Source organism: Bufo bufo, chromosome 2 (assembly GCF_905171765.1).
Source record: "Bufo bufo chromosome 2, aBufBuf1.1, whole genome shotgun sequence".
Taxonomy (NCBI): domain Eukaryota; kingdom Metazoa; phylum Chordata; class Amphibia; order Anura; family Bufonidae; genus Bufo; species Bufo bufo.
Genome location: NC_053390.1, coordinates 226,163,400 through 226,175,480, shown reverse-complemented (window position 1 = coordinate 226,175,480; position 12,081 = coordinate 226,163,400). Strand labels below are relative to the sequence as shown.

The window sequence follows — 12,081 nt, the reverse complement described above, 5'->3', positions numbered from 1 at the left end:
GCGTTCAGCCTCCGCTCCGCTCAGTGAGCGGACACCTGAACGCTGCTTGCAGCGTTCGGGTGTCCGCCTGGCCGTGCGGAGGCGAGCGGATCCGTCCAGACTTACAATGTAAGTCAATGGGGACGGATCCGCTTGAAGATGACACCATATGGCTCAATCTTCAAGCGGATCCGTTCCCCATTGACTTACAATGTAAAGTCTGAACGGATCCGCTCAGGCTACTTTCACACTTAGAAAATTTTCTAAGTTTTAATGCAGACGGATCCGTTCTGAACGGATGCAAACGTCTGCATTATCGGAGCGGATCCGTCTGATGAAACATCAGACGGATCCGCTCCGAACGCTAGTGTGAAAGTAGCCTTAACCATATTTGTATAAAAGTAAATAAATTGATGTGTTGTCTTTTTTTATGTACGCTATCTTAATACATCTTCATGTTTTTGTCTTGTTTTTTTTTCTCTAGGAAACATCAATGAATGCCACTTGAACTATTACTTCTTCCTCCTTGCTGCTATCCAGGCAGCAACCCTCCTTCTTTTTCTCATAATTTCTGTGAAATATGAGCGCCAGCAGACTAGAGCGAATGGCAGACTCTAGCAGTATGTGCTGAACTAGGTGGAACTGAGGTTGGAGCACTTGTGGTATGGGCGGCTTGACGGAAAGGAGTGCCTGCAGAAGTCCTCCAAGTCCATCTTCAGCGTACAGAACTTCAAGTGCTCTTCTAATAAGTAGACTTTTATTTTAAAGGTCACTTACCTTGCACTACTCCTATTCTGCAGGACTGATCTAAGCCTCTGATGCACTGAAAATGTTGGTAGGTCGGCAGGTAGCTCTCCTGTGGGCTGCGCTGACATTTACCTACCTGGTCTCTTGAGTTCTTAGTGGCTAGCTTATGGATCTTATTTTGTCTCCTATAATGTAATGTGAAAGATAAAGGGTGATACTGATGACTTCATCCACTTCTAATCATTGAGGTGATCATGACCTCCTACTTTTATTTAAAATTCCCTTTCTTATTCAAATTTTTATTTTATTTTAATTCGTTCTAGCCTAATAATAGCTCCTATAGTTAAAGGGGTTTTCTGAGACTTTTAACTGTTTACTTATCCTCAGGATATCTGATCAGTCGGACCCCCGCTGATCAGCTGTTTAAGAAGGCCACAGCACCAGTGCCTGATTGGCCAGGGTTCTGGGTGCTGGGCCCCCACCGATCAGATATAGGTCATCAGTTAAAGTCTTGGAAAACCCCTTTAAGTTGTATACAATTAGATATACTGGTCTGCTTTTTTTGCACATACAGTGCCACCCAGGTGCAGGGGTTGCATCAGGTATTGTAGCAAAGACCCAACTGTACTATAACATCTTAAAGAGGTTTTCCTATCTTAGGTTGGCCTTCTCCAGCGTGGGTGCAGCTGGCAGAGGTGGTCAGCACAACACAGATAGCTGAGCAGGCTATGCAGTTTCCGTAACTCCTGTTCATTTGTATTAGAGCTATGTTAACAGCATATCGCAGCCCGATCAGCCATTTCCTTAGTGACCACCTCCACCCACTGCATCCAGGCCAGAGAGGTCATCCTGACATAGGTATACCCCTTTAACTGATCAATCAAGATTGCTTGAGTGTCGATGATGGCTGTGGGGATAAAGTTTTTATGTAGCTGAATATATATATATATATATCTATATCTATCAGGATTCATCAATCTTCAGAATATCTGCTCACTCTCTTGTAGTCATTTCTTGGACACAATACATTTTTTTTATTTTTTTTATTTTTTTATTTGCTGATTTTTGTCAATCCACATAAATGTCTTAGCCAGAGAATGCTGAAGTTTGTCAAAGGGACCCACTCTTGCATTAGGAAAATATCTCATCAAAACCTCACTCATGTTAGGCTACTTTCACACTGACGTTTCTGGGTCCGCCTGTGAGATCCGTTTCAGGGCTTTCACAAGCGGCCCAAAACGGATCAGTTCAGCCCCAATGCATTCTTAATGGATAAGGATCCGTTCAGAATGCATCAGTTTGGCTGCGTTACGCCTCCATTCCGCTCTGGAGGCGGACACCAAAAGGCTGCTTGCAACGTTTTGGTGTCCGCCTGACGATGCTGAGCCAAACTGATCCATCCTGACTTGCAATGTAAGTCAATGGGGACGGATCCGGTTTCACTGACACAATATGGTGCAATTGAAAACTGATCCGCCTCCCATTGACTTTCATTATAAGTCAAAACGGATCCGTTTGCATTATGAAAAAAAAAAAAAAATGGTAATGCAAACGGATCCGTTCTGAACGGATACAAGCGTTTGCATTATAGGTGTGGATCCGTCTGTGCAGATACCAGACGGATCCGCACCTAACGCAAGTGTTAAAGTAGCCTAAAAGGGCGCTTGCCTCCCTAAAATATCACACGATGGAGGGTCCCTGTGAGTGGTAAGCTTCAGCATTCTCTGGCTAGAACACTTGTGTGGATTGACTGAATTACCAAATAAAAAGTGGGTTATGTCGGATGTCTATAAAAGAGCGAGCCGGCTCATTGGTATACTGAAGCTCCGTGAAGCCTGGTTTTGGATTTCTCTGCTGTGGATCGTTTATGGCTTCACTGGATTTGCTTGGTTCAGCGTTTGCTGTGAGATGTCGGGCAGATGCACACTCTGTATACACCGTGACACTCAAGTTCACCTTGTGCTTCCTTTTGAGATACAGAAGGTTGGGATTTATTCCAAATGATCATAAAATGATATAGCTTAGGCTACTTTCACACTTGCGTTTGGAGCGGATCCGTCTGGTGTCTGCACAGACGGATCCGCTCCTATAATGCAAACGCTTGCATCCGTTCAGAACGGATCCGTCTGCATAACTGGTTTTTTACAGATCTGATTTTTCACTTCGTGAAAACTCAGATCCGACAGTATATTCTAACACAGAGGCGTTCCCATGGTGATGGGGACGCTTCAAGTTAGAATATACTAAAAGAACTGTGTACATGACTGCCCCCTGCTGCCTGGCAGCACCCGATCTCTTACAGCGGGCTTTGATCCGCACAATTATTGTGTGAATCATAGCCCCCTGTAAGAGATCAGGTGCTGCCAGAGCCCCTCCCCCCCCTGTATTAAATATGACCAGTGCGGCCTCCCCCCCCCCCCCCCCCCCCTAATTAAAATCACCCCCCCCATCATTGGTGGCAGCAGATAGTTCCGATCGGAGTCCCAGTTTAATCGCTGTGGCTCCGATCGGTTACCATGGCAGCCAAGACGCTGTTGCAGTCTTGGCTGCCATGGTTACTTAGCAATAAATAGAAGCATTATACTTACCTGCGAGCTGCGATGTCTGTGACCGGCCGGGAGCTCCTCCTACTGGTAAGTGAAAGGTCTGTGCGGCGCATTTCTTATAGCACAGACCTTTCACTTACCAGTAGGAGGAGCTCCCGGCCGGTCACAGACATCGCAGCTCGCAGGTAAGTATAATGCTTCTATTTATTGCTAAGTAACCATGGCAGACAAGACTGCAATAGCGTCTTGGCTGCCATGGTAACCGATCGGAGCCACAGCGATTAAACTGGGACTCCGATCGGAACTATCTGCTGCCACCAATGATGGGGGTGGGGGGGGGGGGTGATTTTAATTAGGAGGGGGGGAAGAGGGGAGGCCGCACTGGTCACATTTAATACTGGGAATCCGCACTGGCCACCAATGAATATAGAGGGAGGGGGGGCCGCACTGGCCACCAATGAATATAGAGGGAGGGGGGGCCGCACTGGCCACCAATGAATATAGAGGGAGGGGGGCCGCACTGGTCACATTTAATACTGGGGAGGGAGGGAGGGGGGGCCGCACTGGCCACCAATAAATATAGAGGGAGGGGGGCCGCACTGGTAACATTTAATACTGGGGAGGGAGGGCCACACTGGCCACCAATGAGTTAAATACAGGGGGGGAGGGGGGGTCTGCTGCCTGGCAACACCTGCCAGGCAGCAGGGGGCAGTCATGTACACAGTTCTCAGTATATTCTAACTTGAAGCGTCCCCATCGCCATGGGAACGCCTCTGTTAGAATATACTGTCGGATCTGAGTTTCACGCTCAAACTAAAATCCGATGGTATATTCTAACATAGAGGCGTTCCCATGGTGATGGGGACACTTCAAGTTAAAATATACCATCGGATTGGAGAAAACTCCGATCCTATGGTATATTAATAGTGGACTCCTGACTTTACATTGAAAGTCAATGGGGGACGGATCCGTTTGAAAATTGCACCATATTGTGTCAACATCAAACGGATCCGTCCCCATTGACTTACATTGTAAGTCTGGACGGATCCGTTTGGCTCTGCACGGCCAGGCGGACACCAAAACGCTGCAAGCTGCGTTCGGGTGTCCGCCTGCTGAGCGTAACGGAGGCCAAACGGTGCCAAACTGATGCATTCTGAGCGGATCCGCATCCACTCAGAATGCATTGGGGCTGGACGGGTCCGTTCGGGGCCGCTTGTGAGAGCCTTCAAACGGAGCTCACAAGTGGAACCCCGAACGCAAGTGTGAAAGTAGCCTTACCAGCTCCAAGTCCACAAAACGTCACGTGTTCACCTTAACTCTGTAGAAGAATGCAAAGCATTTTAGGAGTCCATTTTCCTTTTTTTTTTTTTTTTTTATTTGCTTACTTATTTGGATGTGATAAAATGAAGGCCTGGTAACCCTGCAGATGTTTTCTGGTATTTAGAAGACCTGCTGCTCTCTGCAGTGCTTCCTAACAAATGGTTTCAGGTAACAGAGCCTGCTGGACCCACATCTCTACAAGACCGTGGCAGGCATTGATCGGCATCGCCTATCAGCAACCTTTCAGGAACTCAGTAACTACTGTTATCAGTTATTTATAGGCAGGTGTAAGTGTAACTGTTACTTTAAGTTTTAGGGGTTGTTCTTGATTAGAATAAAAAGGGTCTGTGCTCCTCCTTGTGGAAAAATAGAAGACCATTTATGATTTAACTTGGTTCTATTTAGATCCTTGTCATGCCCCCCAAGTTTCTCGTGCTCCATCAATGTAGTAGTGACGGGAAGATTTTCCGTTCTTTAATGGTCATCTGTCAGCAGACTTGTACCTATGAAACTGACATGTGTTGGTCCCATGTTCATATGTGCCCGCATTGCTTGGAAAAATGAAGTTTTAATATATGCAAATGATTCTCTGTTCTCTGCAGCTGCCGCACCCTCAGCACTTAGGGCCACGTTTTCACTGCCCGGTCCTGTCAATCAAAGTGCAGAGGGTGTGGCCTCTAGGGGTAACGGCAACGCCCCCAAAGCTTCTCAGTAACGTGGGCACATATGAGCATGGGACCAGGTTTCAGGGTGTATATCGTCGGTGCCATATCTCAGCAGGAGCTGTTCTGCACTAGCGCACCGTATACGCCATGGATTGTAGTGAATGTATATTATTTTGCTATGCCGAGTGCAATAAATCTACTGAGTGAACCTTCGCAGCAAGTATTCAATTTCCCCACATGTAAATGGAAGTGTTCACTCAATAAACCCTTCACCGTTCCCATTCAAATCTATGAAGTGTCCGTGTAATGCATGGAGGGCTTTCAGAGCACCGTGACTGGCGGCCGCCTCCTAGTTTTGGTAAATCGTTAGGATTACCACGCCGCCGCTTTAGTGCGTGCAGCCATCACAAAAAAAAAATTCAATCACCTTTGCAAAATTTGCACAGTCGGCCCTTTTGTGGCCACTTGTTAAATTGGATGAATGCATGTTTAGTTCAGGCTCTGTTCACATGGGCCACATCTGCCACGGATTCATCACAGAGGGTGTCTTTCGCTGCTTGATCCACATTCAGGACACCAGCAGCTGACGTTACAGTACTTCTTCTTTTTAAAGCAAATGTGATGTTGGTTTTACATAGAAGTTAATGAGGAAGCAAAAAACCTCAGTCAAAAATGTCTAAAAGGGCACCAGACTTCAAAACCACTGATCTTGTAGTGATTTCTTCTGCTGAGGATTTGGCCATGTGAACCCAGCCTCCGGCTGCACACGGACTTTCATGGCACGGCCACTTGATGGTCTACTGATTTGTGCACAGAAGTCGCATGGACTTGTGACTGTATTTCTGTGGATCTGCCCCAAAGTCTGTGTGCATCCATTACCATAGAATGGCTTTAGTTTTTTTTTTTTTTTTCATATTTCGTTAACGAAGTCTTGGATGTTTTTTTTTTTTTTTTTTCTTCTTTCATTGCGTACGTGAGATAGTTGTGTAGTTGCGTTTTACAGTATGGCAGTCCGTGTATTATGCGCAGGATGCCGGTGGCGACCAGGTCTGAAGCTTTTATCCTGAACGAACATGTGCTGAGCATCCGAATTTTAAGTTAATAGATCTGCTGTTTTTTTTTCTTTTTCTTTTTCTTTTTTATTTGCACAAATTTAATGTAAACTGAGAAATTCTATTTTATTGCATAGACTTGTGTGTATATATTCGAATGTTATTGTGCCTTTTTGGAATAGTGGCATTTTTTATGTTTTGTCTAAAAAATAAAACAATTTTTATTTGTATTTTGCCTCTTCTATAACTTTCCCCTTCCTTCTAGGAAGTTCAGACAACAAACGCATTACAGTCCAATACTCTCAAACCTTACTCTCTAGTAGGGGAAATAATCTGCGCTCATTTCAGGGCATGATCTGGATTCTCTAATCTGCAGCATGCCTCTTGTGGCACTGCCATGTATTTCATCTTTTGCATGTTACATGAATTTGTGGTTGGAGCTGTGGCAGTTATTTTTCCCCCCAATGTTACATGGATTTAAAGGGGTTGTCTTACTTTGGCAAATGGTATTTATCATGAAGACGGTTAATACAAGACACTTACTAATATATTGTGATTATCCATATTGCCTCCTTTGAGGCTTGGTTCATTTTTCTATCCCATTATGTTTCCATGGTTACGACCAGCCTGCAATCCAGCAGAGGCGGCCGTGCTTGCACACTATGGGGGAAAAAGCGCTGGCCTTTGCACACTTTCACAGTCCCGGCCACCAGACAAGCTGGTGCTTTTTTTTTTTTTTTTTTTTTTTTTTCTCCCCCTATAGTGTGTAAGCACGACCACCGCTGCTGGGTGGTCGTAACCCCTGGATATGAGCAGTGCATAATGTGATAGAAAAATGAATCCAGCCAGCAAAGGAGGCAATATGAATAATAACAATACATTAGTAAGTGCCTTGTATTAACTTTCTGTACGTGATCAATGCCATTTAATGTAGTGAGACAACCTCATTCTATTATGCCTGAGAATGCAATCATTTTGAACCATTTTTCAGAGTTCTTTGTCCCAGGAGACTAGCCATCTCTCCCCCCTGCCTTCACACATTTTCTGACTACAAAAGGTTGACTTCACGACTGCTTCATCTGTTTAAAAGGGTTTTCCACCCCCACCCATCAGTATCTGCTCTCTTCCGGCTCCCTAGTGTTCTTCAGTGGTCTTCCGGTCCCCATATGTAAGCTTCCAGATGGATGGGCTCACATGTGCCACTGCAGTCTCTGACCAGTCTGTGGTGGTGTTCCCAACTAGTGCAACATCACTGTTGTATCATGTGCTGCTTACGATGTCACCTCTTAGACCAGTTATTGGTTGCAGCAGCGCCTCTGACACTATCCATCTGGACGTTTAGGGTGCCTTTACACATTGCAGAATTTTCCGTAACAATCTGCACCATAAAGACATCCCCCATGTTAGCCTATGGGGATGAAAAGTGTCAATACCTGCGTTCTGTTCTGCTGCAGAATATTAATTCCTTAGCGGATCAGAACTCAAATAAAGGTTGTTTTTGTGGATTTCTTGTAGCGCAATGTCTCAGTTTGAGTGGAGATTAAATCTGCAACCTTATTCGCACACAAAATCCTTAGCGTAATCTGCAACAAAAACCAATACTCTGAAAAATCCACCCTTGCATATTTTGTTGCGGAAAATTGCACAACATGTGAAGGCACCAGAAGACCAGTGAAGGGAGCCAGAATGGAGTGGTGAGGATCAGGTGAGTATTTCTTTTCTCGCCCATATTCATTGGGGGGACACAGGAACCGTGAGGGTATAGCTATGTTCTCTAGGAGGTGTTGACACTAGATAAAGCCGTTAGCTCCTACCCTGGCAGCTATACCCCCTACAGCCTGGAGAGAGAGCTTCAGTTTTTTTCTAGTGTCAATAGGAGGCAAGACCTCCCTGCCTTGCAGGATAGCTCCTGAAGATTTGGTTTTATATTTTTTTTTCTCTTCTTTTTGGTGGGAAACAGTGGTCGCCTCGCCTCCCTATTCTCCCTCCCTTCCTTCCTATTTGGCTCCCTCCTTGGCCAGACACGGGCTTCATTTATCACTAGCCCAGCTTCCAACAGTCTTCCTTCCCTCACCCTCTGTGTCGACGGTACATGGGCACATAGGGGGTTAATGGCCATGTTCCCCGCAGGCACTATTAAACACAGCGGGCGACCGTGTGCACCGCTTTGGTCAGGTGTGGAGAACTGATTCAGAGTGCCTGCGGAATGGAGTATTTGCACTACTAGCGCCCTGATCTCCCCTTGATTTAAGCGGGCGCCTTAGAGTGCGCCACTCCAAGAGGCTAACGCCAGCACTGGGTCCGGGCACTGAAAAATTAGGCCCCGCCTTCACTCTGGCCCGTGCAACATTCTCCCCCGGCATGTGTGCGCAAGCTGGCTCATTTCTCTGCGGTCTGCCGCAAATTCACTTACAGTGATGCGCTAGTGTCTGGTGAACACGCTGCCCTTCGGCCGGCCGCGGTCATGCAGCGTTGTCCCCGCAGCCCTCGGTGGTCCGGCCGTACAGTTGGCCGTATCCCATAACTTTAGGCCCCGGCTTGCGGCCTACTAGCCCGCACTTCATCCCCGGGGAGGGGGTGGTCAGGCGCGAATTCTTCCCGCCTTGCCATCCCCTCCCCCAGTAGCTTACAGAGCCCTGCCCTCGGTCCTCAGGCAGTTAACCCTTCCTCCTCTGCCTCTTGCCCAATTGAGGTGGGCATCCCAGTTTTTTGAAAAAAAAAAGTCCATTCTGGTCCTCCACCCTCAGTCCTCATCACTGCAGGACCTCCCTGTCTGTGTCAGACTGGGCTTGTGTCCTATCACGGTCAGAGGAGGACCCTTCAGTTTTCCAAATCCACCCCCCCCGGGTCGTTTGGGCGAAATCCAATGGTCCGAAATCCGAGGTCAGTTTGGTTGATAAAGCGCTGCCTGCGCAATCCAATGGTAGATCTCTGGACCTTTCCATTCACCCTCTGGGGCCATTTGGTTGCCAAGCACTGCCTGCACAATCAAATAGTGGACATCTAGACCTTCCAATCACCCTTCGGGGTTGTTTTGGTTCATAAACACCACCTGCGCAATCCAATTGTGTACATCCGGACCTTCCCAATCACCCTATGGGGTCGTTTGGTTGATAAAACGCTGCCTGCGCAATCCAAGGGTGGACATCCAGACCTTTCCAGTCACCCTCTGGGTCGTTTGGTTGATAGAGAGCTGCCTGCGCAATCCAATGATGGATCTCCGGACCTTCCCAATCCACCCTCCGAGGTCGTTTGGTTGATAAAGCACTGCCTGTGCAACCCAATGGAGGACTTCTGAAAGTTCCCAATCCACCCTCCGGGGTCGTTTGGTAGATGTAGCTCCGCCTTCGGGTGAGTGAACCTCTAGAAGTTCCCATTCCACCCCCAAGTAGTTTGGTTGATAAATTCCACCGGCGAAGTCTCCAACTGCCATGGGCGAGTTCTTGAGAGGCAAAATTGCACATAGTGAGCCAGAGCAGGATACTTCCGCCTCGGTCACCTCTGCACCCCCACCCTTCCTCCCTAGGGTCATGCTCAGACGCACCCTCCCTCCCGGTAGAGGTTCGGTCTGAGGGGGTTCAGTGGTTCGCTCTCGTCCGGTGCGATCCTCCAAGGTTGCGTCCAAGGTAGACAGCAGTACTTGTCATATGCATTCCCCCCTTCCTTAGGTGGAGTATTTGCACTACTACTGCAGTACTTCCCTTTGACATTACCTCCCTCCAGCGGAATTGTTTTCCACTGGGGATAGTACTTACCGTATGCATTAGCCTCTTCCATAGGTGGCATTATCTACGGTATGTGTTTTACCGTATGTATTACCCCCTTACGTAGGTGGAGTAATGGCACCCCCACCGTGTATAGGACTCTCCATTTGCCCTACCCCTTCCGTACGCAGTGTATTCTCTCTACCATTGGACTCAGTTCCTGTTGTAGGCATTAATGCATTACCATCCTTCTTGGTGGAGTACTGCACTACCACTGGGTGCAGTGCTTACCGTAAGCATTACCCCCTTCCAATGACTGTCGGGCTACCCCTTCCTTCAGCGGACTATTGCCCTACCACTGGGTGCCTTTCTTCTGTCACATGGCCATCTCTATGCTTCCGGTTACATTGCCCCATTCCACTAGTGATCCGCTAACGTGGGGAATGATTACACATCTTGGATGCTGCACTTCAACTATGCCACAGCTCTAGATGCCTTACCTTCTACAAGTGGAGCGTAGCGAATATCCATACTCTTCATCTAGTGGTATATGGGTGCCGCCAGTGGATACTGTGGCTGTTTCCACGTTGTATCTTTTTCTTCTGTGCTGGTTGGGGCATGAATATGACAACCTCTCTCCTCTCAGGGGGTTACCCAGCAACACTTGTGTCCTAGTGTCCCCCATCTCCATGGTTATCCGCTGTTCCAGTATGTGTCCTCAACAATATGTAGTGCGTACACCATGGCACATAATATTGTGATTACGTTCCAGGAGTCGAGTGTTGCACTGACTCTATTTTCTCTGTCCACCATTCCTGATGTGGAAGTGGGGTTATGCTGGCACTCTGGTTTAGCTACAGCAGCATGTTCTCCTCCGCAGGTGCAGATATTACGCTAGTCCTAGCGTTGCATTCGCTGCAGTGGGGCAGCCCTCATCAAGTAGGGTTTCTACCCTGATGCTGGCTTGGCGTCAGGGTAGATGCCCTTACTAGGTGGAGTGTTCAAGATTAGCCTCTACTTCCCTGGGGTAGTATGGTACCATGGCTTCTACTGGATGTACCCTAGCCTCCCCCTCAGTTTTGCGTGGCAGGGCATACCGGCTCCTACGGTACGAGGATCCTGGTGTAGCTATTACATACTCTGGACATCAACCACCAAGGAGGAACGTGCAGCTTGCGGTGATGCAAGAATCTGCCCAGATCTTAAGGTGGGCGGAGACCCGTGTACAGGCAATTTCAGCAATCTACACCCCGAGTGTGGAGAACTGGACTGCGGACTTCCTCAGCAGGATGACTATAGCTCCGGGAAAGTGGTCCCTGCACCCTTGAGATGTTCGAGGCGATCTGGCTGCGTTGGGGTCGCCTCGACGTGGACTTGATGGCCTCAAGGCTCAATCGGAAACTTCCCACCTTCCTCTCCCGAGCAGGAATCTGGAAGCTTGCAGCGTGGACGCCCTGATCTCCCCATGGCAGGGGTTCTCCCTCCTTACGTCTTTTAACCCTCCCCCCTCCTACCCAGGGTTCTATGGAAAATCATTCCAATGATCCTCGTCGCGCGTGGTGCGTCGACATCGTTCCTTGGTCACTACCTCTCAGAAGATCTTCTTCCGCAGGGACCGGTCTTCCATCAGCATTTAAGGTGTCTTCGTTGACTGCGTGACCTTTGAAACCGCCATTCTGACGCGAAGAGGTTTTTCGGCGGATGTCATCCACACGATTATTCAGGCCAGGAAGCCTGGGGAAGCATTCCGCCCTTAGGTGTCACGGCTCACTCCACCAGAGAAGTGGGCGCATCTTGGGCTCTAGGAATCGTGCTTCGGCTGCACAGTTGTGTAAGGTGGCTACTTTGTCCTCCTTACACACATTCACACACTTTTGCCACTTGCATACTTATGCATCAGCTGACGCTGCCTTAGGCCGCATGGTCTTGAGGCAGCAGTTTCTTAGATGCCTGCAGGGACGCTTGCTTCCATGGGTCTGTGGTTTTTCCCTCCCTGTGGACTGCTTTTGGACGTCCCACAGTTCCTGTGTCCCCCAATGAATATGAGCGAGAAACTGAGATTTTTGTA

The 12,081-nt window shown here is 48.0% G+C and overlaps 1 protein-coding gene across 1 annotated transcript in view; it reads left to right on the top strand.

Moving 5' to 3' along the window:
* Positions 1–1,685, top strand: part of SLC15A4 (solute carrier family 15 member 4) — a 53,497-nt gene extending 51,812 nt beyond the window's left edge. Inside the window, exon 8 of the mRNA XM_040416236.1 lies at positions 464–1,685. Within this exon, the coding sequence (XP_040272170.1) occupies positions 464–597 (134 nt within the window). The 3' untranslated portion in view covers positions 598–1,685. The remainder of the gene's footprint in view (positions 1–463) is intronic.
* Positions 1,686–12,081: the final 10,396 nt, after the last annotated feature.